At 47.2% G+C, this 22078-nt stretch overlaps 2 protein-coding genes across 11 annotated transcripts; one reads left to right on the top strand and one right to left on the bottom strand.

Moving 5' to 3' along the window:
- Window positions 1-9198: 9198 nt before the first annotated feature.
- Window positions 9199-10657, bottom strand: CD14 (CD14 molecule). Its single transcript, XM_036424694.2, has 2 exons — window positions 10459-10657; window positions 9199-10392 (listed from the first exon to the last, which is right to left on the bottom strand). Exons 1-2 carry the CDS (start codon window positions 10459-10461, stop codon window positions 9304-9306), a joined length of 1092 nt encoding a protein of 363 aa, XP_036280587.1. The 5' UTR covers window positions 10462-10657; the 3' UTR covers window positions 9199-9303.
- Window positions 10658-15597: 4940 nt separating this feature from the next.
- TMCO6 (transmembrane and coiled-coil domains 6) lies at window positions 15598-22019 on the top strand. Of its 10 annotated transcripts, XM_036424686.2 has the most exons (13): window positions 15602-15816; window positions 15938-16050; window positions 18378-18493; window positions 18582-18765; window positions 19011-19115; window positions 19276-19361; window positions 19579-19695; window positions 19936-20047; window positions 20160-20162; window positions 20283-20346; window positions 20487-20581; window positions 21195-21362; window positions 21603-22019. In XM_036424686.2, the coding sequence occupies exons 1-13, from the start codon at window positions 15732-15734 to the stop codon at window positions 21714-21716; spliced, it is 1362 nt and encodes a 453-aa protein (XP_036280579.1). In that variant the 5' UTR covers window positions 15602-15731; the 3' UTR covers window positions 21717-22019. The 10 variants fall into 10 exon arrangements, 9 of the variants coding, with proteins under 9 accessions (XP_045432442.1, XP_036280584.1, XP_036280579.1 ...); XM_036424687.2 differs by lacking the exon at window positions 20160-20162; XM_036424683.2 differs by having other exon boundaries at window positions 15604-15816; window positions 20160-20346.
- The last annotated feature ends 59 nt before the right edge of the window (window positions 22020-22078 follow it).

Genomic DNA, 22078 nt, shown 5'->3' with positions numbered 1-22078 from the left:
TCTTTCATTTCATATTAAGGAATGGAATTGATGGTTCACATAGTAGTTATATATTTAACTTTTTAAAAATATATTTTTAGCCAGGGCCGGTTTGACTCAGTGGATAGAGCATTGGCCTGCGGACTGAAAGGTCCCAGGTTCGATTCCGGTCAAGGGCATGTACATTGGTTGCAGGCACGTCCCCAGTGTGGGGTGTGCAGGAGACAGCTGGTTGATGTTTCTCTCTCATTGATGTTTCTGGCTCTCTATTCTTCTCCCTTCCTCTCTGTAAAAAATTAATAAAATATATTTTAAAAAAATAAAAATAAAAAAATATTTTATTGATCTTTTACAGAGAGGAGGAGAGAGGGACCGAGAGCCAGAAACATTAATGAGAGAGAAACATAGATCAGCTGCCTCCTGCACTACCACCTCCAACTGGGGATGTGCCCACAACCAAGGCACACGCCCTTGACCGAAACTGAACCCGGTACCCTTCAGTCCGCAGGCCGGCGCTCTGTCCACCGAGCCAAACCAGTTAGGGCTATATTTAACTTCTGATGAACCACGGAACTGGTTCCCCAGCTGCACTGTGTTGCAATCCTACAAGCCATGTAAAAGGGTTCTTATTTTTCCACATCCTTGCCAACAGTTATTGTTATTTTTATTAGAGTCATATTGTAAGTGTGAAGTGGTATCTCCTTGAGTTCTTTATTTGTGTTTCCTTGATGGGCAATGATTTTGAGTCTCTTGTTGGCCATTTGTATAGCTTCTTCATAGAAATATCTACTCAAGTTTTTTTGCTCAGTTTTTAATTGTCATTTGTCTTTTAGCATTTCACAGATGAATAGTGATGTTGAGTATGTTTTCATATGCGTGTCAGGCTTTTGTATATCTTCTTTGGAAAAATGCCCATTCAAGTCTCTTCCCCATTTTTTATTTGGGTTGTTGGCTTTTTTGTTGCTGAGTTGTAGGAACTTTATATATATTATGGATACTAGACCGTGAACAGGTATATAATTTTCAAATATTTTCTCCCAGTTTTGTAGGTTGTCTTTTCATTATTTTGATAATGTATTTTGATAAATAAAAGTTTTTAATTTTGATGAAATCCAATATATATATATTGCTCAAGAAAGGTTTTTGTGTGTTTTTAGAATGATTTTTTGTTGTTGTTGTTACTCTTGATTTTAGTGTCATATCTAAGAATTCATTGCCAGGTCAGAGGTCATAAAGATTAATTTCTGTGTTTTCTTCTAAGAGCTTTACAATTTTAGGTCTTATATTTAGTTATTTGGTCCATTTTGAGTTAATTTTTTATTATGGTCTGAGGTAAGGGTCCAACTTCATTTATCTGTGTATGGATATCCAGGTATCCCAGTGCCATTTGTTAAAAAGATTAGCTTCTCCATACTGAATGTTCTTGACATCCTTGTCAAAATCATCTGTCCAGCCCTAGCTGGTGTGAGTCATTAGATAGAACGTCAGCCTGCAGACGGACGGGGTTCCTCCCCAGCCAAGGCCTCTAGTCAGGCATGTGCAGGAGCCAACCTATTGATGTGTTTCTTGCACATCAATATTTCTCTGTCTTTCCCTCTCTCTTCCACTCTAAAAATCAGTGGGAAAATATCTTTAGGTGAGTTTAAAAAACAAAAAGCTGTCCATAGAAACATAGGTTTATTTCTGGACTCCACTTTTCTTCTGCTAATCTCTGTCCTTATTCCAGTACAACACTGTCGTGTGTGTGTGTGTGTGTGTGTGTGTGTGTGTGTGTGTAGGAGAGACTACATTTATTAAAGCTGGGAACCATGAAACAAGGAAAGACCTAGGTTAGAAAAGCAACGAGAGAGAGATTAGAAAGGTCTGCTTTGGCTCTCTAAAAACATTATGGGGAAGAAGTGAGTCAAAGTGGGGCTGCTGTCAGTTCCCTGGAAAGTCGGAGAAAAGGGGTCCTTGGAGACAGGTTAAGGGGGTTAACATGGGATGAGCTGCCACTGCCCATGGCTCCCCTAGTTTCAAGTCTTATGGGGACTTTAATTTTTAAAAATATATATTTTATTGATTTTTTTACAGAGAGGAAGGGAGAGAGATAGAGAGCTAGAAACATCGACCAGCTGCCTCTTGCACACCCCCTACTGGGGATGTGCCTGCAACCAATGTACATGCCCTTGACCGGAATCGAACCCGGGACCTTTCAGTCCGCAGACTGATGCTCTACCACGGAGCCAAACTGGCTTCGGCGGGACTTTAAATTTTTGAAAAAGAAAATTCACTGGAAAAGGAGATTCAAGTGGGTGTGCCCCAAGGATGGTATGCCAACACTGTCTTAATTACTGTTGCCTCACAATAAGTTTTAAAATTCAACTTTGTTCTTCTTTTACAAAATTGTTTTATTTATTCACCATCTTTTAAAATCCATATGAACTTTAAAATCATCATTTTCAATTTATACAAAAAGTCAGCTTAGATTCTTTTTTTAAATTTTTTTTTTATTGATTTCAGAGAAGAACTAAGAAGGAGAGAAAGAGAAACATCAATGATGAGAGAGAAGCATCAATCAGCTGCCCTTTGCATGCCCCACACTGAAACCTAACTCTCCACCCTGGCCTGTGCCTGATGGGGAATCAAACTGTAACCTCCTGGTTCATAGGTCAATGCTCAACCCCTGAGTCATGCCAGCCAGACTCAGCTTAGATTCTTATAAAAATTTTATTGAATCTGTGTAGATAAATTAGGAGAGAATTGACATCTTAACAATACTAAGATCCCAAAACATGGGCTGTTATTCTATTTATTTAGATCTTCCTTAATTTCTTTCAACAATATTTTGCAGTTTTAGAAGTGTAAGTTTGCTCTTCTTTTGTTATATTTACTCCTAAATAAATTCTTTTTTATGTTATTGTGAATGGAATTTTAAATGCTCATTTTCAGGATGTTCATTGCAAGTATAAACCAACTTTTCATTCCTGGGATGAATCTCATTGATCATGGTGTATAATCCTTCTTATACATTGCTGGAGTTGATTTCTAGTATTTTTGTTGCGGGTTCCTGCATCCACATTCTTTTCTTGGATGTCTTTATCAAGCAGTCTTTCTCATTAAACATAATCACAATATCATACCTATCAAACACTATACCACACTAAAAAAGGAAACTAGGAAAAATTTTAAATATTAAAATATCAAGGTCATTGTTCAAGTTACTTTAACTCAGGTCATTCTAAGTGGCTCATAAAAGGCTTATCATGATCTAGAGAGAATGAGGGGGGGTCTGAGCATTAGAAGAAATGGCAGGGGGGTTGTGTTGCAGGGAACAAAATGCTAGACTCCGGGTACAAGGATTTATGAGGAAATGAACTGATGTCTTGGTTAGGAACAGGATAGCAACAAAAAACAGATGACAGGATAGGAACAAAAGAGGAAACTATAAGGAGACTAATTTGGGCTCAGAAAACAAAGTTCTGTGATCTCCAGTTCTACCCTTGCAGTATAAAATCTGTTGCACCACACCGGATACCCGATCTCATGGTGCCATGTGGAAGTGCGTGCCTGCTTCTCTTAGTTCATCACCACTCCTCGTCTCACTTCCTTCCTTGTGTAGGACACATTTTTCAGCCTTGCTCAATCTTTAGGCCTCACTTGGGTTGACCAGTGCACTCATCCCCAATTTTGAATGAATCCTGCCTCTAGGCTTCAGATAAAAAACAATACTACATGCCTTGCAACTGGAACCACAACACGTATGCTATGGCCTGCAACCTCAGTTTAGGCAACCCTTTTTATTTGATTTTAGTGAAGTACATCAGTGTTTTCTCAACTCATGGCAGCAATAAAGCCCTCAGACTACTCTCATTCATTCAGTCAATTATTTTATAAAGCTTTATGAAGCACCTGCTGTGTGCCAGGCACAGAACTGAAAAAGACTGGCACAACTGTAGCCCTTTTGGAGGTTTCATCACAGTATTGAATAACAACAACAAAAAGATTTAAATAAAGAAGATAATTTCCATGTAAGATCAAAGCTATGAAGAAAAGGATGAGGTCTGAGGAGCTCCTTCATATGAGGTGACATTTGAGTTGAATCCTGAATAATGAGAAGGTGCCTACCATTTGAAGATCTGTATTTAGAGTTTCAATATCATAGAAGTTCCACACAATGACCCACCAATATCTCTGCCCAGATATCCTGCCTTCTAGCCTGGACTATAAGTTGCTTCTAGGCTTGCACTAAGGCTAACCCCTCCACTGGTGAATTAGGTACCATGCCCTTTTATCTATTCAAAGGGAAGTCCTCCAGCATGACTTTCTTCTTTCTCCTGAATCATCAAGTTTTCCTTCTCTACTAGATTATTCCCATCTGCACATAGCCATGCTATTTCTCTTATCTTAAAAATCAGTGAGCCTTAGCCCATTTGCCTTAGTGGATAGAGCATCGGCCTTTGACTAAAAGAGGTCATGAGTTCAATTCCAGTCAAGGGTATGTACCTCTATTGTAATCTCCACTACTGGCCCTGGTCAGGGTGTGCATGAGGCAACCAATCAATGTGTCTCTCTCACATCAATGTTTCTCTCTCTGTGTCTCTCCCCCTCTCTTCCTCTCTCTCTAAAACACCAATGGAAAAATATCCTCAAGTGAGGATTAACAAAAACAACAACAGCAAAAGCCAATGAACATACCCTGCCTGATGTGGCCCAATTGGTTGGGTGTTGTCCCATGCACCAAAGTTTGCCTTGTTTTGATTCCCAGTCAGGGCACTTGACCAGGTTGTGAGCTTGATCCCTGGAAGGGGTTGTGCAGGAGTCAGGCAATTAATGTTTCACTCTCATGTCAACATTTTTTTTTCTTTCTCTCTCCCTTCTTCTCTCTCTAAAAATCAATTAAAAACAAACAAACCAGCCCTAGCCAGTTGGGCTCAGTGGAGATAGTGTCAGCCTGCAGACTAAAGGGTTCTGGGTTCAATTCCAATCAAGAGCACATGCCCGGGTTGTGGGCTCCATCCTCAGCTGGAGGCGTGCAGGAGGCAGCCAATCAATGGTTCTCTTTCATCATTGATGTTTCTATCTCTTTCTTCCTCTCCCTTCTTCTCTGAAATAAATAATAATAATAAAAACAACCATAAAAACAAACAGTCAACATGGAATACTCAATAGTGAAAGACTGAAAATTTTCCCTCTAAGGTCAGAGGTGAGAGATGGCTCCATATTTAAGTGTTTCTCAAACTCTCTGCGGCATGGGACCAAGTTTTTGTTTTAAAGTTCCAATCCATTGCAGATGATAATTTTGTCAAATATAATAGAAACATTGCTGCAGTGTGAAATTTTATAAAGTTTTATATTACTTATTCTTGACTTTTTTTTTTTACTTATCTCTCACAGTGCAGTAATAAATAATTTGCAAACTGGCCTTGCTTTGGACCACATTTTGAGTAGCATTGCTTTAGAAGGCACTACATGATCTGGCCCTGCTACTCTTCAATCTCTTACCATTCTCCCCACCACCTTTGCTTACCCTCCTTCAGCCCCTCTGGCCTCCTTATAGTTTTGTTGAATATTTCAAAGACCTCATAATGTTTGTATTTGCTTCACCCACCCCCACTCCCCCTGCCATATTTTCAAGCTCTTTCCCAATTCACTCGCGTATCTGTACAAATATCCTCTATCAGAGAGAAGCCTTCCCTAACAATCCTATATAACATATCAATACTCAACACTCTGTCTCCTTTCTCTTCGTGGCACTTGTCAAAGTCTGATGTATGTTTATTATCTTCCTCTCACCCCCATCAGCCAACTAGAATCTGAACTCCATACAAACAAGAACTTGTGCTTTATTCCTGCAATAGTCACAAGGTTTAACCTAGTGCCTGACACATTTAAGCACTTGAATAAATGCTTACGCCCCATCTAATCAGTTATAATTCCCAGGTTTGGCCATGTCATTTCAGGTATCTGAGCCTTCTAACATGCTGCCCGTGTTTGCTTGGGACGTCCTTCCTGAGAAAGTGGCAGGCACCTCTCAGACCCACATGAAATGTCTTGCCTTCTGTACAGCCTTCCCGAGGACCACACCTTCCCTCAAAGAGTTAATTCTTCCCGCTCACTGAATCACAACTACCTTCTGTGTGTGTCTCCTTTACTGGATTGAGAGTTCCCCAAGGGCAAGGATGCTTCTGATGTATGTTTGTTACACCAGGCTCCCAGCACAGGGCCTGGGGGGAAACGGGCTCTAGCACTGTTTGGTGAAGAGCTATTCAATGTAAGGTACCGCTTAAGGTAGTTAATTCTCTGATACTAGAAATGTCCCAACAGGCTGGATAAAGTCCCCGTTAGGACACTCCAGTGGGTTTTCCTGACTGAGGTTGGCAGTTTACTTAGCTGTTTCGAGGATTCTTTGAGTCTGTGGTCAAGTGACCCACGAAACGCTCCCATCAATGTTAATTTTCATTCTCCATTCCTATCAGTGTGGTTCTGGACACGAGTGAGGCAGTCTGGAGGGCTGTGCTTGCATGCCTCCCGCCCCCCCCCCCCCCCCCACCGTGAGGCAGGTATCTTCTCTCCTAGAGTTCATGAACGAACAAAGAAGTCTTAGAAAAAACAGCACCTCTTGGTTGATGTCCTGGGCCTCAGATAAGGTGGATCAGGGGCACATCTTGTTAATTGCCTTGTGATGGATCTAAGAAGCTGTGAAGGTCTAAGATGTTACTCTGTTTGCAAATCAAAGAGCCAGCCTGAAACAGTTATTACAGTACACACGAATGCTGACACAATCACAAAACCTCTCTTGCATCACTTCCCTATCTCCAAATTCCTCGTCAGAGGACACAGTGGAAGCCACAGCAGGAGAGAAATCTTTGAATTATGAAACTCAGAGTTTATGTAGACCGCTGGCATAGCTGTAACTCCTCTCTCAGAGACACAGAGAAAGAGAGAGTGAGTGAGAAAAAGAGAAAGCAAATGGCTCTGGGTTTTAACACTGTTGTAAGGGACTGGCTGGCTCGTGGAAAATGCACAGGGATGAATGCGTCTTCCTGGTTATATTTACTATCCCAACACCCTTTAGCACAGGCTCCAGGATTCTGCGCAGAAAGCCCGGATTGCACAGAAACTCCTTATTTCTTCTACACAGCCCGAGACAGGCAACGCTTCCCTGCCCCTCTGGCCCTGAAGCCTTTACTGAGGTGTGGTTTCTGAGGAGTTGGGATAAAGAAAGTCTCAGTATAATGGGAGAATCCAAGATGGCTGCCCAGGTAAACACCTAGCCGCAGCCGCACACAACTATTTCAATAATATAACTAAAATATAAAATGGACATTACCCAGAACTACAGGAAAGTCGACTGACTGGAAATTCTACAATGAGAAGCAAGGAGAAAACCAGAAGGAAGAGCGGAGGAGCTGTAAAAGCCAAAGGTACGGAGACACGCCGCGCAGAGAGGATGGAGCCGGAGAGGAGGGAGGCTGAGTGCCTGGCTGGCGTTCCCTAGTGGGAAGGAGATAAAAGCTCCGACTGTGTTGGGCCCCAGTTCTGACTGCTCCTAACCCCAGTTCTAGGCCAGACCCCGGGGACCCAGGCTCATCCAGAGGGAGCTGGGCTGTAAGGCGGGGGGAACCCCGGGGGAAGTGGTGAAAGGAAGTCCCGGTGGTGCGCACATTGCACGCAGAGAAGGGACGGTTGGCTGTGCCGCGGAATTGCCCTGACGGAAAGGAGACAGGGGCTCCAGACTGCTCTGAACGCCACCTCCAATCCCACTACCAACTGAACTGAACCCCAGTTCCGGGCTCATTGGAGGAGAGCCTAGACTGTTTGGTAGCATGTGAAAATCGAGGGCGCCTTTCTCTCAGAGGCCCTTGCAGCAAGTACTGAAGGACCCTGAGACCCAGGAGCCGCATAGGGCGGGGCTGATGGAAGCCAAAGCTGTAGGCTCCACCCTGAAACCCCGCCCCATCTGTAGCTGCGAAATGCGACAACGAAATAGATCACAAATGAAAGAAATGGAGGACAAAAAGCAACTGGATATAAAGCTCAAATCTACGCTTATAAGGTTTTTGAAGAATTTCCTAGAAAAGATCGATAAGACCTATGAAGATATGAAAAGAGATCAACTAGAATTAATAAGGAATCAACAAGAAATAAAGAATACATTGTGTGAAATAAAAAATATTATACAGAATCCTAAAAACAGAATGGAAGATCGCAAGAATCAAGTCAAAGATTTGGAACATAAAGAGCCGGAAGACACTCCTCCACAGAAGCTAGAAGGCAAGAGAATCCAGAAAATTGAAGATAATGTAAGAAACCTCTGGGACAACTTCAAGCAAACCAACATCAGAATTATGGGGGTCCCAGAAGATGAGAGTGAGCAAGATATCGAAAATATACTGAAAGAAATAGTGACAGAAAACTTCCCCCACCTGGTGAAAGAATTAGACTTACAAGCCCAGGAAGCGCACAGAACTCCAAACAAAAGGAATCCTAAGAGGACCACACCAAGACAAATCATAATTAAAATTCCAAGAGCAAAAGACAAAGAGAGAATATTAAAAGCAGCAAGAGCAAAGAAGATAGTTACCTATAAAGGAGCACCTATACGATTGTCAGCTGATTTCTCAACAGAAACCATGCAGGCCAGACGGGAATGGCAAGAAATATTCAAGGTGATGAATAGTAAGAACCTACAGACAAAGATAATCTATCCAGCAAAGCTATCACTCAGAATCGAAGGTCAGATAAAGAGCTTCACTAATTAAAAAAAAGCTAAAGGAGTTCATCAACACCAAACCAGAATTATATAAATTGCTGAAGGGGGTTCTTTCAGAAGAGAAAGTAAATAAAGATAAAAATTATGAACAACAAATACGTAACTATCAACAAGTGAATCTAAAAACCAAGGAAATTAAAAAAAATCTGATGAACAATATTTACTGTTGAATATAATAGAATTAGAGGTATGGAAGGGGAGTGAACTGACGATTCTTGGGGAAAAGGGGAGAGGGGGATTTGGGAAGATACTGAACATAAACTGTGCACCAATGGTTGAGGACAATGGGGGGTGGGGAAAGGGAAGAGGGTGGGGTGGGAACCTGGTGGAGGAGAGAAAAAAAAAAAAAAAAAGAAAAAAAAAAAAAAAAAAAGAAAGTCTCAGTATAATGGATTCCCCATCCAGCCCTGTGCCCAGCACATAGCAGACACGCAGCAGACACCTGTTCAGTGAATGACAAGGACCGTTGTTTAAGATTTTAATGAATAGGGGGGCAGAGAGGTGGTTGGTTGAGAGGTCCCGTCCGGAACCAGGGCATTCTGAGCCAATCCCTTCTTTTCTCCTGAGCCTTAGGCCAAGGACCTGGCCGCTTGCAGCAGCACCAGAGTTCCTGACAGCCCCAGGGCCTGGATCAGACGCTCGCAGGCTGAGACCACACCAGAGTTCTTCGGGTCCTGAAAGGGATTCCCGGCCAGTGCCAGTTCCCTCACCTTGGGCAGCTCATCCGGCCGCGGCTCTCTGTTCAGCTGGTTGTTGCTGAGGTCCAGCGCGCTGAGCTGGGCCGGCAGTCCTGCGGGCACCTGCTCCAGGCCCGCGGAGGACAGGTTGAGAGAGCTCAGCGCGCTGGGCCAGACGCACGGGGGCGCGCCGGGCGCGGCGGCGGCGCGCAGCGCGTTGTGGCTGAGGTCCAGGTGCTGCGGCCGCACCGCCGCCGCCGCCAGCGCCGCGCACACGCCGCCGGGGGTCTGCACGCCGGTGCTGCGGAGCGCGAGCTCCCGGAGGGCCGGGAACTTGTCCCGACACAGCGCCGCGGCCAGCCCGCGCTCGTCCAGCCCGGGGTTGTCGGACAGGTCCAGGGAGGTGAGGGAGGGGAAGGCGCGGAGGTCAGCGCAGGGAAAGGCGAGCGAGTGTGCCTGCGCAATGGTCAGCGCTGTGAGGCCCGGCTTGAGCCACAGCTGCAGCTGGGCCAGCCAGGCGCCCCCCGCCGCCCAGGACACGTTCCGGAGACGGAGGGTGGAGAGCGCAGGGCCGGTGGCCTCCGGAGGCGGCGGCGGCGTCGAGCCGATCACTTCCAAGTCCTCGAGGGTCAGATGGTTGAGGCGGGAGGAGCCGAGCCCACGCAGGAGGGCGAAGAGAAGCAGAGCGGGCACCTGGGCATCGCCCACCGTGAGCCGCCGCAGACGCAGAGCCCGGACCACGTCCGCGTACTGCCTCGGGTCGGTGTTGGCGAACTTGACGAACTGCTTCAGGCTGCGGCCGCCGCCGCGGATCTCCACCTCCACGGCGCTCATACACTGGTAGGCGCTGGACCACTCGGGCTCCGGGGCCGTGAAGTTGCAGGCGCAGCGGAAATCGTCGTCGTCCACCGCGCAGGGCTCCGGCGTGGTCGCCCAGACGTGAAGCAGCGGCAGCAGCAGCAGCAGCAGCAGCAGCCGCACCTGGGAAGAGCGGAGGTCAAGCGGCCTCCCAGTAGCCCCCGTTCGGCCCCAAGACCGGGCACTCACCATGGTCGATGGGTCCTCAGGGCCTCGGCGAGCGAGTGGTCCTCAGGGCTCTGGGAAGGGCTCTGGCTTCTTTCCTGTAGGGAGGGCAGCACTCGCTGGCTCCCAGGCTCCACCCGCACTTTGGCAGTCCTTGAGAGTTCTGTGTCCCCTCCTCCTCTGTGAACCCTGGTCACTCCCCACCTCCCTTCACCGCCGTATTCATTAACCTTCTCGGAAATTTTGCAACTAAGGATGTTGCTGGGAGGAGGCGCGTAACAGGAAGGATCCCCCAGGACCTCGAGTGTGCTCTGCCCCGGGGCAGTCTTGATGACTCAGGCTTGTCTGGAGGGTTTGGAGAAAGGAAGATCCCCAGTGCTTTCCACCCTTTAAATAAATAAATAAATAAATACACACACACACACACACACACACACACACACACACACATATATATGTATATATATATGTATATATATATATGTATGTATATATTTCAGAGAGGAAGAGAAAGATGGAAACATCAGTGATGAGAGAGGATCATTGATCAATCGCCTCCTGAATGTCTGTGGATCAAGACTGAAGCCTGGGGGTACTCACTGAGGGGGAATCCAGTCCTGACGTCCTAGTTTCATAGGTGGATGCTCAACCACTGAGCCTGGCTGGCCCAGCCTGCCAGGACTCTCGCCTCCCCTGCCTATATCCCACGACTCAATCTGGGTAGTTTCCTTGACTTTTCCCTAGTCTTGGTGGTTACTGTTAACCTCCTGTCGTCCAAGTCCAATCCCCTGATTATTGTTGGATATTTAGCTGGATATTTTGTGGAAGAGACTGCAAACTCCAACTACTGACTGAAAGGCTGGAAAAGAAATTCAAGACAAGGTAGTTTATCTGAAGAACAACTATCCTTCCTTAAAGTTATAGCTTTTGCCCTGGCTAGTGTGGCCCAGGTGGTTAAGTGTTGTCCCCAGTTTGATTCCTGGTCAGGGTACATACCCAGGTTGCGGGTTCGATCCCTGGTTGTTTCTTTCTGGTCACTCCCCACCTCTCCTATATAAAAAAAAAAAAAAAAAAAAAGGCTAATATGCAAATTATCCCCTCTACCAGGAGTTCAACCAGGGGGCAGGGCCTGCCCCTCAACAGCCCCGCCCCCAATAGGTCCTCCCCACCCCAATGGGGGTGACTAGACCCCACCCATGCACAAATTTGTGCACTAGGCCTCTAGTAATAAATAATACAATTCTAGGTTTTAAGCTCTGGCTGAGTAGTTCAGTTAAAACATAATCCGGATAAGCCAAGGTTCCAGGAGATAGGGCAATAAAAGAATCAACCAATGAAGGCATAAATAAGCGGAACAACAAATAATGCTTCTCTCTCTCAAATAAATGTGTGTTTTTAATTGAAAGGAATAGCTTTCCTAAGTAGAGTGTTTAATAGAAACACATTAGCCAAGCCACTTGTACTTTTACAGTTTTCACTCCCCCATCCTACAATTGATAAACTAGATATTTATAACACAACTAGAGGCCAGGTGCATGAAATTCATGAACGTGGGGGTGAGGGGGTCCCTCGGCTTGGCCTGCACTCTCTCCCAATCCAGGATCCCTTGGGGGATGTCCACCTGCCTGCCTGATCCCCCTAACCGCCTCTGACTGCCTGCCTGCCTGATGGCCCCTAATCCCTCTGCCTGCCTGATGCCTCTCAGGCGTCTTCAAACTACGGCCCGCGGGCCACATGCAGCCCGCAGAGGAGTCTGATCCGGCCCGCCAGGTTTTTTGGGCAGTGAGCACAGCCGAGGTGTTACAGAAGGAATTAGTAGTTCATATAGTCCGGCCCTCCAGCTCTCTGAGGGACCGTGATCTGGCCCCCACTTTAAAAAGTTTGAGGATGCCTGTGACTGTTCGCCTGCCTGCCTAATCATTCCTAACCACTCGCCTGCCTGCCTCACCACCCCTAACTGCCTCTGATTGCCTGCCTCATCGCCCCTGACTGCTTGCTTGCCTGCCTGATCACCCCTAACTGCCTCTGCCTTGACCTCTACTTCTGTGGCTTCATCCAGAAGAACGTCCGGAACGATGTCCAGAAGGTTGATTGGCTGTCCAATCTAATTAGCATATTATACTTATATTATTATAGATTTTCCCACTTTCTCATGGTTCTCCCTTACCTTCCCCCAAAACAATTCCTATATCCTAGGAAGGAAAGGATGGACAAATTTTAAGTGAGGATTAATTAGTAATTCACTTGTTTTGACAAGAAAAAGAAAAAGTATCCCACGGGTGGGGTAGGGTTTATTCTTTGACAAGAGAAAAATTCTGAAATATTCTAAGGGCCCTTTCTTTTACCTCTCTAACTTGTTTCCTAAGCCCATTTCTTCTATAAATTACTTTTACCTCTGTGATTTTCTAAATGAATGTTCTCTTATAGTTTGAGTCTTGGCTCTGAATTCTTTCCTAACCAGAACTCAAGTACCAAGGTTGTTGAACCTAGGTCCAGTCTGACCCCACCGGCCTAACACCCGGTGCTTTTCTCGCTGCCCCCAAGATGTTAATGTAGCTCAGTGTTAAATACACTAACCCTGCAGTGTCCTGACCCTGCTCAGACAGTCAGGCATGGAATCCCAGACCCACTGAGGTTGTCAGACTTGGGCAAGTTTCTGGACCTCAGATTTCTGAACTTCTGCTATTTTTTGTTTTCATTGCTTTTTAGAGAGAATGGAAGGGAGGGAGGAAAGTGAGAGAGAGAAAAAGAAATATCATTGTTAGAGAGATACATTGACTGGTTGCCTCCCACATGTGCCCCAACTGGACAGGATAGAACCCAGGTACATGCCCTTGACCAGGAATTGAACCCTCACAACTTTGCTCTAACTGTTGAACCACACCAGCCAGGGCAAGGAACTCAACAATGTTGCCCCAGCTGATTTGGCTCAATGGATAGAACATCCACCTCTGGGCTGAAGGGTCCCGGGTTCGATTCCAGTCAAGTGCACATGCCTCCATCCCCAGTAGGGGGCATTCAAGAGGCAGCCAATCAATGATTCGCTCTCATCATTGATGTTTCTATCTCTTTCTCCCTCTTCCTTCCTCTTTGAAATCAATAAAAATATTTTAAATCTATATTTTATTGATTTTTTACAGAGAGGAAGGGAGAGCAAGAGAAGAGAGAGTTAGAAACATCGATCACATCCCCTGCACGTCCCCCTTTGGGGATGTGCCCACAACCAAGGTACATGCCCTTGACCAGAATCGAACCTGGGACCTTTCAGAACGCAAGCTGATGCTCTATCCACTGAGCCAAACCGATTTCGGCAATAGATTTAAAAATAATAATAATAATAAAACTCACCAATGTTGGGCTCAGCTGGTGTGGCTCAGTGGTTGAGTGTGGAACCATACACCAAGAGGTCACTGGGGTTTTTTTTGTGTGTGTTTTTTAAAAAATATATATTTTATTTATTTTTTACAGAGTGGAAGGGAGAGAGATAGAGAGCCAGAAACGTCGATGAAAGAGAAACCGATGAAAGAGAAACATCGACCAGCTGCCTCCTGCACATCCCCCACTGGGGATGTGCCCTCAGCCCACCCACAGCCAATGTACATGCCCTTGACTGGAATCGAACCGGGACCTTTCAGTCCGCAGACTGACACTCTACCACTGAGCCAAACGAGTTTTGGCAAGGTCACTGGTTTGATTCCGGGTCCGGGCACATGCTCCAGTTGCCAGCTCGATAGTCAGTAGGGGGCGTGCAGGAGGCTTCAGATGGATGTTAATTGATGTTGATTGTCTCTCATGTTTCTATTTCTCCCTCTCCTTTGCTCTCTCTCTCTAAATTAAATTTAAAAATTTAAAAACTCACCAGTGTTTCCCCAGTACCTAGTCAATCAGTGGCGCTCAAAACTTGGTTAATTACTTTATTCTAAAAATAATGCGACTCACTTTTTAAAAAATTTTCTTTATTGATTAAGGTATTACATATGTGTCCTCATCCCTCCATTAACCTCCCAATCTCCTACCCCCACTTAAGCCCTCACCCCCCAATGCGACTCACTTTTGTGCAGACCAGTGAAATAATTTTATTTGTCTCATTTTCCTCAGTGTAAAATGGGTATAATCGTTACCGCGAACATTCAATATGGCAACTCATGGCCACTCATCTACACGAAGGGTGCTGATGGAGGTAGGGTGGATGGGGGTACAGATAACATCTCACCACTAACACAATGAATATTTGGTGAAATGGTATCATATCTTCCTGGAGCTGGGGTTAGTTTTGAATGTTCCTGGGTGTGTTAGGAATGGGGAAGTTTGCTTACTGACCTGGGGTGGCCGAGGTCAGGATTGAGTTGCTTTATTTTTTAAAAACAAATTTATCATTCTTATGTTTGGAAGATCAAATAGAGAAGGTGCTGGAGACCGGGATGTCAGGACACAGGCTTTATTGAAGAGAAGAGTACCACAGACAACTGCTTCCAGAGAGAGCGCAGAAGGCAGCGAGGGTCCATGCCCTTTTTAAGGGGACGAGGCTTAGGGCACTCAGCACACGTTGATTGGTGGTTTCATGTAAGGCCTATGATTAGGGACCTAGGGACTTAGAAATCAGGGGCTTAGGGTGTTTGGCAGGTGCTGATTGGTGGTTCAGTGCTCAGGAAAGTCTGGCCACAGGTGGGGTTTACATACATCCATCAACTGGAGGAAGGGAGGATCTATCAATATTATTTTTTAAAGTACATTTTTATTGATTTCAGAGAGTGAGGGAGAGGGAGAGATAGAAACATCAATGATGAGCGAGAATAAAATTGATTGGCTCCTGCACACCTCACACTGGGGATACGCACCCACAACCTGGGCATGCCCTTGGCAGGAATTGAACCTGGGACCCTTTCAGCCTGCGGGCGAAGCTCTAGCCACTGAGTCAAACCAGCTAGGGCTTTTCTTTCTTTCCTAGAATTGGGGAGAAAACAAGGCTGCGCTGCTTTCACTGGGCTCTCAGCCCAGATCCCACCCTCTGCCTTTGCCCCGCCCCGCCCTCCCCTTAGCCCCGCCTCCTCTCCACTGACCCGCCCTGCTCTCCCTTCGCCCCGCCTCCCCTCCTCTGACCCCGCCCACCACTCGCCCCGCCCCAGCCGCTGGCCGCTCCTCCCCTCGGCCCCGCTTTCCTCCGCGCCGTGCTCCTCGGCCTCCCCTCTCCTTCCGCCAGCGCCGCGGCTGCGCGGTCCCTGCCATCTTCTAAGCGTGGGGTCTGCGTTCCTGTCCCCAGTCTGCCGTCCAGTGGGGCTTTCCTCCAGCTCCACACCATGCTGAGTCCACGGCAAGGCCTTCTCAGGCCGGTGGGATGCGGGGTGGAGGAGCTGCGGCGCCGCCGGCGGGAGCGGGAGGCAGGTGCGGGCGGGAGGGAACACGGGAAGGTGGGGGGATGGCGGTGGGAGGCCCCTGGGAGGGAGTTGGGGTTCTGGGTGCTGGGTGACCTTCCGTTGCCCCCAGCCGACTCCTTTGTCCCCAGCACTGCGGCGGGCCCGGAGGGAGCAGCAGCTGGTCAGCAAGAGGCTGCTGAGAGACGACACCCCAGAGGAAGCCGAAGGGGGAAGTGTGGCCTCCATCCTCGGGGAAGCCGAGGTGAGGGGGTCAGGGTGCGCGGTGAGGTCCATGCAAGCTGGCGCCAAATTCCTTCCTCGAGGTCATCCCCAAACCTGAATGCGGTCCCTTCAAAACCTCCAGTGGGCCAAGCCAGAAACGGGTGTCAACCTCCACCCCCATCCCTACTCATCCCCACATCAGTACTTCAAGATCTAGCCGTTTTTTTACCTGTAAAGAACTCTGAAGTTTTGCGTGTTTTTAAAATCCTCACCCGAGGATATTTTTTCATTGATTTTGTTTGTTTTGTTTGTTTTAGAGGGAGAGGGAAAGACAGAGAGAAACACCTATGTGTCACATCACTAGAGAGACACATCGTTTGGTTGCCTCGTGTATGCACCCTGTCCAGGCCAGGGATCGTCCAAGGCCAAGTACGTGCCCTCGGAGTGGCACGGGACCCTTCATTCCTTGGGCAGAGGCTCTATCCACTGAGCCAAGCCCCTTAGGGCAAGAACTCTGAAGGTTTTACATGCCTCCCCATCGCAGCTCTCCACCACCCTCCAGTGGATGCTTACTGCAACCTCGGAACAGGCCATCTGCATCTATGCTTGCCACCCTCAAGTTCATTCTTCATACATCAGTCAGATGCCTTTTTTAAAAATAGACCAAACTCTTTTCTGTGACCCATTAAAGTTCAGCCTAGTCTAACCTCTACCAACCCCAACCTTATCAACTTACTCATCTCAGCCAAACTGCCCCCTTTTCAGTTTTTGGAACAATATACCAGGCTCTTTCCTGTCACAAGGCCCTTGCCTTTGCTGCATCTCTTTTGGTATTTTGTCTTAACCTGTTTACAGAATATTAATTATCCTGTCCTAATTTGTTTGTTTATTATCAATTTTCCATCTAATTTTTTAAGTCCATAGGAACATAGACTCTTAATCTTTGTCATCATTGAAAACTCAGATGCCTGCACAATATTTGGCATATAGGAGATGCTCAGTATATATTAAGTGAATGAAAGCATTGGTTTAAGTTCATTTATTCTATTCAATAAGCATTGGGCATCCCCTGTTTGTATTATTTTGTTTGTTTGTTTTTAAATATATTTTTATTGGTTCCAGAGAGGAGGGGAGAGGGAGAGAGAGATGAAAACATCAATGATGAGAGAGAATCATCAATGGGCTCACAACTTAGGCATATGCCTCTACCGGGAATTGAACGTGACCTCCTGGTTCATAGGTCAACACTCAACCACTGCATCACGCTGGCAGGGCTGTGTTATCTATGTTTACATGTATAGTTTAAAAAGCACTTACACCGGGGTTATACCATTTATTCATTGTGTACTTACTTTATGCCAAGAGCTGTGCTGGGTCCTGAGGTATGCAAGAGGAAAAGAGAGTCCCTTTCTCTGAAGTGTTCTCAGTCCATGAAAGAGACCGTAAGTCTGCCACAGGAAGCCAGAAAAGGCTAATTCTCCATAGGCAGTGACAAGAGCAGAAATCCGAAAGAAGTGGAAGACCTGGGGAGGGTATGCCAGGCAGAAGAAATAGATTATGCAAAATCTTTTTTAAATTTTTTTAATTAATTAATTTATTAAATTATTATCTGTGTACATATTTTAACATTGCCCCCTCCCATACGTACCCTCCCTCCCCAGAGTTTTGTGTCCATTGGTTGTACTTATATGCATGTATACAAGTCCTTCGGTTGATCTCTTTGGCATCTCCCCCAGATGCCAAATCTTTTCTTTTTGCTAGTAAATATATTTTTATTGATTTTAGAGAAGGGAGAGGGAGAGACAGAAAGAAACATCAATGGTGAGAGAGAATCATTGATCGGCCGCTTTCTGCCCTCATTTAGTTCGGGATCAAGCTCGCAATTCAGGCATGTGCCCTGACCAGGAATTGAACCGTGACCTCCTGGTTCCTAAGTCAATGCTCAACCACTGAGCTACACCGGCTGGGTTGATAGTACAAAATCTTGGCAGCACTAAAAAGTTATGTTATATTAGGTGTTAGGGTATAGGCTGCATGGGGAGCATGAGGAAGCATAGATTATGCCAGGCTGAGAGATTTAAATATTATCTTTGAAACAACCCTGTAAGAAAACAAGATAGAAGTTACTCCTATTTTTTTCCAGGTGAGAAACTGATGTTTAGGTCCTTTATAGAGTAAGTGGCTGAGCTGATTCCCTCTTCTTTCCACTCTACTGCACTGTTGGCACTTATTAACCATATTAGTGTGAATGACAAGTTCTAGGGATGGTGCAATATTGGAAGGCTCACAGGTGAAGTTAGGCAGAGCAGGTCTTGATTTGCTTTCTGACAACTGTGTGTTGCCATCTCTCCCTGCCCTGGGCCCTAGATCCAGCAGTTCCTGTGGTTAGCCCAGCGGGGGACAGAGGAAAAGGAGAGAGAAGGAGCTCTGGTCAGCCTTCGTCGAGGCTTGCAGCACCCAGAGACACAGCAGACCTTCATCAGGTCAGTGGGTGGCTGGGTTCTAAGGGACGGATAGGTGTGGAGGGGAGGGGCCGCAGGCTGAGCAGCGCTCTGGTACTCACTCGTGTAGGTTGGAGGGCAGCATGCGGACCCTGGTTGGGCTCCTGACCAGCAACCACGCCCTGTTGCAGCTTGAGGCGGCTCGGTGCCTTCATGAGCTCTCTCATTCCGAGCAGTCTGAAGTGGCTGAGGCCTGCCTGCCAGCCACGTCCTACCTTCTCACCTACCTCGCCGGTCACAGCTCAGACCTTATAGTAAGCCCTATCACCTCTACCTGGTTTTTGGTTTGAGTTTTAAAATTGTGTCTTTGGGTCCAGTTTGAGCTGGCAGGTGGGGAGAAGAAAACCTGTTTCCCCTGATGCCCACAGCCCTGTACACACCCATCACCTTCTATCCTCCAGTACCCAGAGCCTCAAGAACAGGGTGCTCCATCTTCCCCATCCCCACCTCCACGCTGGCTTGCCGTGGGCCACGCCCAGTGCTTTTGTCCTGTTCTCAGGAGCTCTGTCTGTATACACTGGGTAACCTGATTGTGGAGAGTGAAGCTGGGAGAAGGCAGCTCCTGCCACAGGGCATTGTTCCAGCCTTGGCTTCCTGCATCCAGGTGAGCGTCCACCTGACTTTCCTGAACAGCCCTCCCCTTACCTCTTTCCACATGCCCCAGCTGCTTTGGTTAGGCAGTTCCAGCCATTGCCATTGGCTAAGGGGTTGGAAATCTTCCGGCCTAGCTTCCAGAGCCAGATCCCTACCCTGTCTCCTTCCAGTCCCCCCATCTGCCTGTGCTTGAAGCCCTTGGATATGCTTTGTCCCAGCTCCTGCAGGCTAAGGAAGCGCCGAAGAAGATCATCCCGTAAGTAGTACTGTCTCCAGATGTGCCTTCAGGAGTGGCCCACGTGGTAGTGTAGCCCCCAAGACCTGGCTTCATCGCTGTTGTACACTTAACCCCATGTGGCTGGCTGGGAAGGGCTTGGGTTGGGACACTTTCCCACCTGCTGTTAGGGTTTGGGAGGAGTGGCAGGCATCTTGCCTTCCGTGGTTTCTAATCAGAGCTCTGTTTCTGCCTGCAGTTCCGTCCTGGCCTCCTCTATTCCCCAGCATATGCTGCGACTATTGCAACCTGGACCAAAGCTGAACCCTGGGGTCGCTGTGGAGTTTGCCTGGTGCCTTCACTACATCATCTGCAGGTAACACAGGCCAGCTGGGAAAGTACCACAGGCCTTTCATGGGCTCCCTTCTTGCCACTCAGGTGTTTGAACTTTGGTTTCTGGAATTATGGTGGTGAAAATGCCCCCTCTCAGTAATTCCATGGAAGGTCTTCCTTTCCTGGTCTTCTCTTCTTGTAACCCAGGAAACCCACAGACCTAGGCTGATTGCAAGCTTAAAGGTAGAAATGGCTTAGTAACTACTTGCTTCTTATTGCCCAGCCAGGTCAATAATGCCCTGCTCATCACCCATGGGGCGGTCTCCACTCTGGGGCTGCTACTGCTGTACTTGGCGGGGTCTGTCCAGAGTCCTGAAGATGCAGGACTGGAGTTGGTAGGTGAAGAGCACAGGTCAAGATCGGCGCAACCTTTCCTCCTACTGTTCCTCTTCCAGTGTGCAGGGAGTCCCCTCCTCCTTATACCTGACCCCCACCTTGTCTTTGCAGCTGGTGTGCCCTGTGCTTCGGTGTCTAAGCAACTTGCTAACAGAGGAGGCGGTGGAAGCTGAGGGAGGGCAAGTGCAGCTCAGAGATGAGCGTGTTGTGGTCTCCGTCTTTATCCTTCTGCAGTTCCTCCTCCAGAAACACCCCAGCCTGCTTCCCGAGGGCCTTTGGCTTCTTAATAACCTCACTGGTAAGAGCCATAATCTTGCATAGGCTGGACCTTCAGATACTGGGAAAATGTCCTTGTTTTGGACTGAGGTGGGTAGGATTGAGAGGGGGCATTTTCAGGTTGCAGTTAGGGGGACTTCACCCTGACATTTTTCCTTCCAGCAAACAGCCCTAGCATTTGTACCTCCTTGCTCTCCCTGGATCTGATCAAGCCTCTCTTGCAGTTGTTGCCAGTATCTAATGTGGTGAGCGTATTGGTAGGTACTGGGAGTCACCTGAGCCCAAGGTCTAGAGCACATGTGTCAAACACAAGGCCCGCGGGCCAAATCCGTCCCACCAGGCCTTGCAATGTGGCCTGCACCGCGCTGTCATCACTGCACTCCACTGCGTTTCCATCACAATGACAGTTTATGACTGTTCAGTAAACCATTCGGCCCGCGATTTAGGCTGGATTTTAGATTTTGGCCCCTTCTCTGATTGAGTTCGACACCCCTAGTCTAGAGGCTGAAGTATAACAGTAGGAGCTCAGAAGGGCCCTTACCTGAGAGCTGGCAGGTGGTATAGTATGGATGGCCTCAGGGCTAGACCCATCTAGGCACGAATCCCTAAATTGGTTTACTAGATACTATTCTTGGGAAAAATCAACTCACCATCTTAAGTTTGTTTCCTGATTTACATCTTAAGTTTGTTTCCTGATTTATAATTAGGAATGATACTACCTGAGGGCAGCTGTGGAGATTACTGAATTTGCTTATAAAACTGCTTGGCACAGTGCCTTGGGCATGTGGTCAGCACTCTCTATATTTTTTTTTTTTTAGTCATTGGCTTTCATTCTTAGTGGGGACTGTGTATATACATCTCTCTCTACAGGTGCTCACAGTTCTGTGCAACGTTGCAGAGAAGGGTCCTGCTTATTGCTGGCATCTTTGGCCAGGGCCCCTGCTCTCCTCCTTGCTGGACACATTGGCCTTGTCTGACACTGATGTAGTAGGCCAGAGTTTGGAGCTGCTGCAACTGCTGTTCCTCTACCGGCCAGAGGTTGGTTTCTGGTTCTCAATCCTTGATCTGAAGCTTCTAGTCTAACCATGGCTCCTTTCCTTCGTTCTAACTATAGCCACTTCTCTGGACCTGGCTAGTCTGTGTCCAGGTCAGAGCCTGCATCCTCTTGCTGGGAATGTACCCTTTCCCAAGAAGAGGTGGGCTGACCCCTAACGCTCTGGGAATTGAATGTTAGGCACAGAGACCCAGGTGCCGAATCCTTTTCTTCCCTGCCTTTAGGCTGCCCAGGCCTTCCTGCAGCAATCAGGGCTGCAGGCCCTTAAAAGGCACGAGGAGGAAGCACAGCTCCAGGACCGAGTGCTTGCTCTCCAGCAGACAGCTCTCCACAGATGACTGCTTCTCAGTGTCTCTTTACTCCACCCCCCCACCCCCCAGCTCTGTGCCCCATGGAGCCCCTTATGGTGGTGGGAGGGTTAATGAGGCCTCATGTTCTCATCCACATCGAAGCCTAAACCAAGACCTTTAGACTCCAGCCCTTCCTTTCACTCAGCACTGACCATACGGGATTAGAGGGAAGTGGCTGTGGTCTACTTACTCTGGGGCCCTGGAATCTCTCTCTCTCTCTCTCTTTTTTTTTTTGCTTTAGCAGCTGGTAGCTTTTGATGGGGCAGAATAAAGTCTTATTTTTATATTAAATTGCTTTGCCTCAGTGGTTGCATAATAAGGGGTAGAGGGTGGAATGAGGTAAAGAACAT

The sequence above is a fragment of the Pipistrellus kuhlii genome, unplaced genomic scaffold (assembly GCF_014108245.1).
Source record: "Pipistrellus kuhlii isolate mPipKuh1 unplaced genomic scaffold, mPipKuh1.p scaffold_m20_p_8, whole genome shotgun sequence".
NCBI classification, from domain to species: Eukaryota; Metazoa; Chordata; class Mammalia; order Chiroptera; family Vespertilionidae; genus Pipistrellus; species Pipistrellus kuhlii.
The sequence above is the reverse complement of the archived record's forward strand: the minus strand, read 5'-3'. Positions and strand labels throughout refer to the sequence as shown.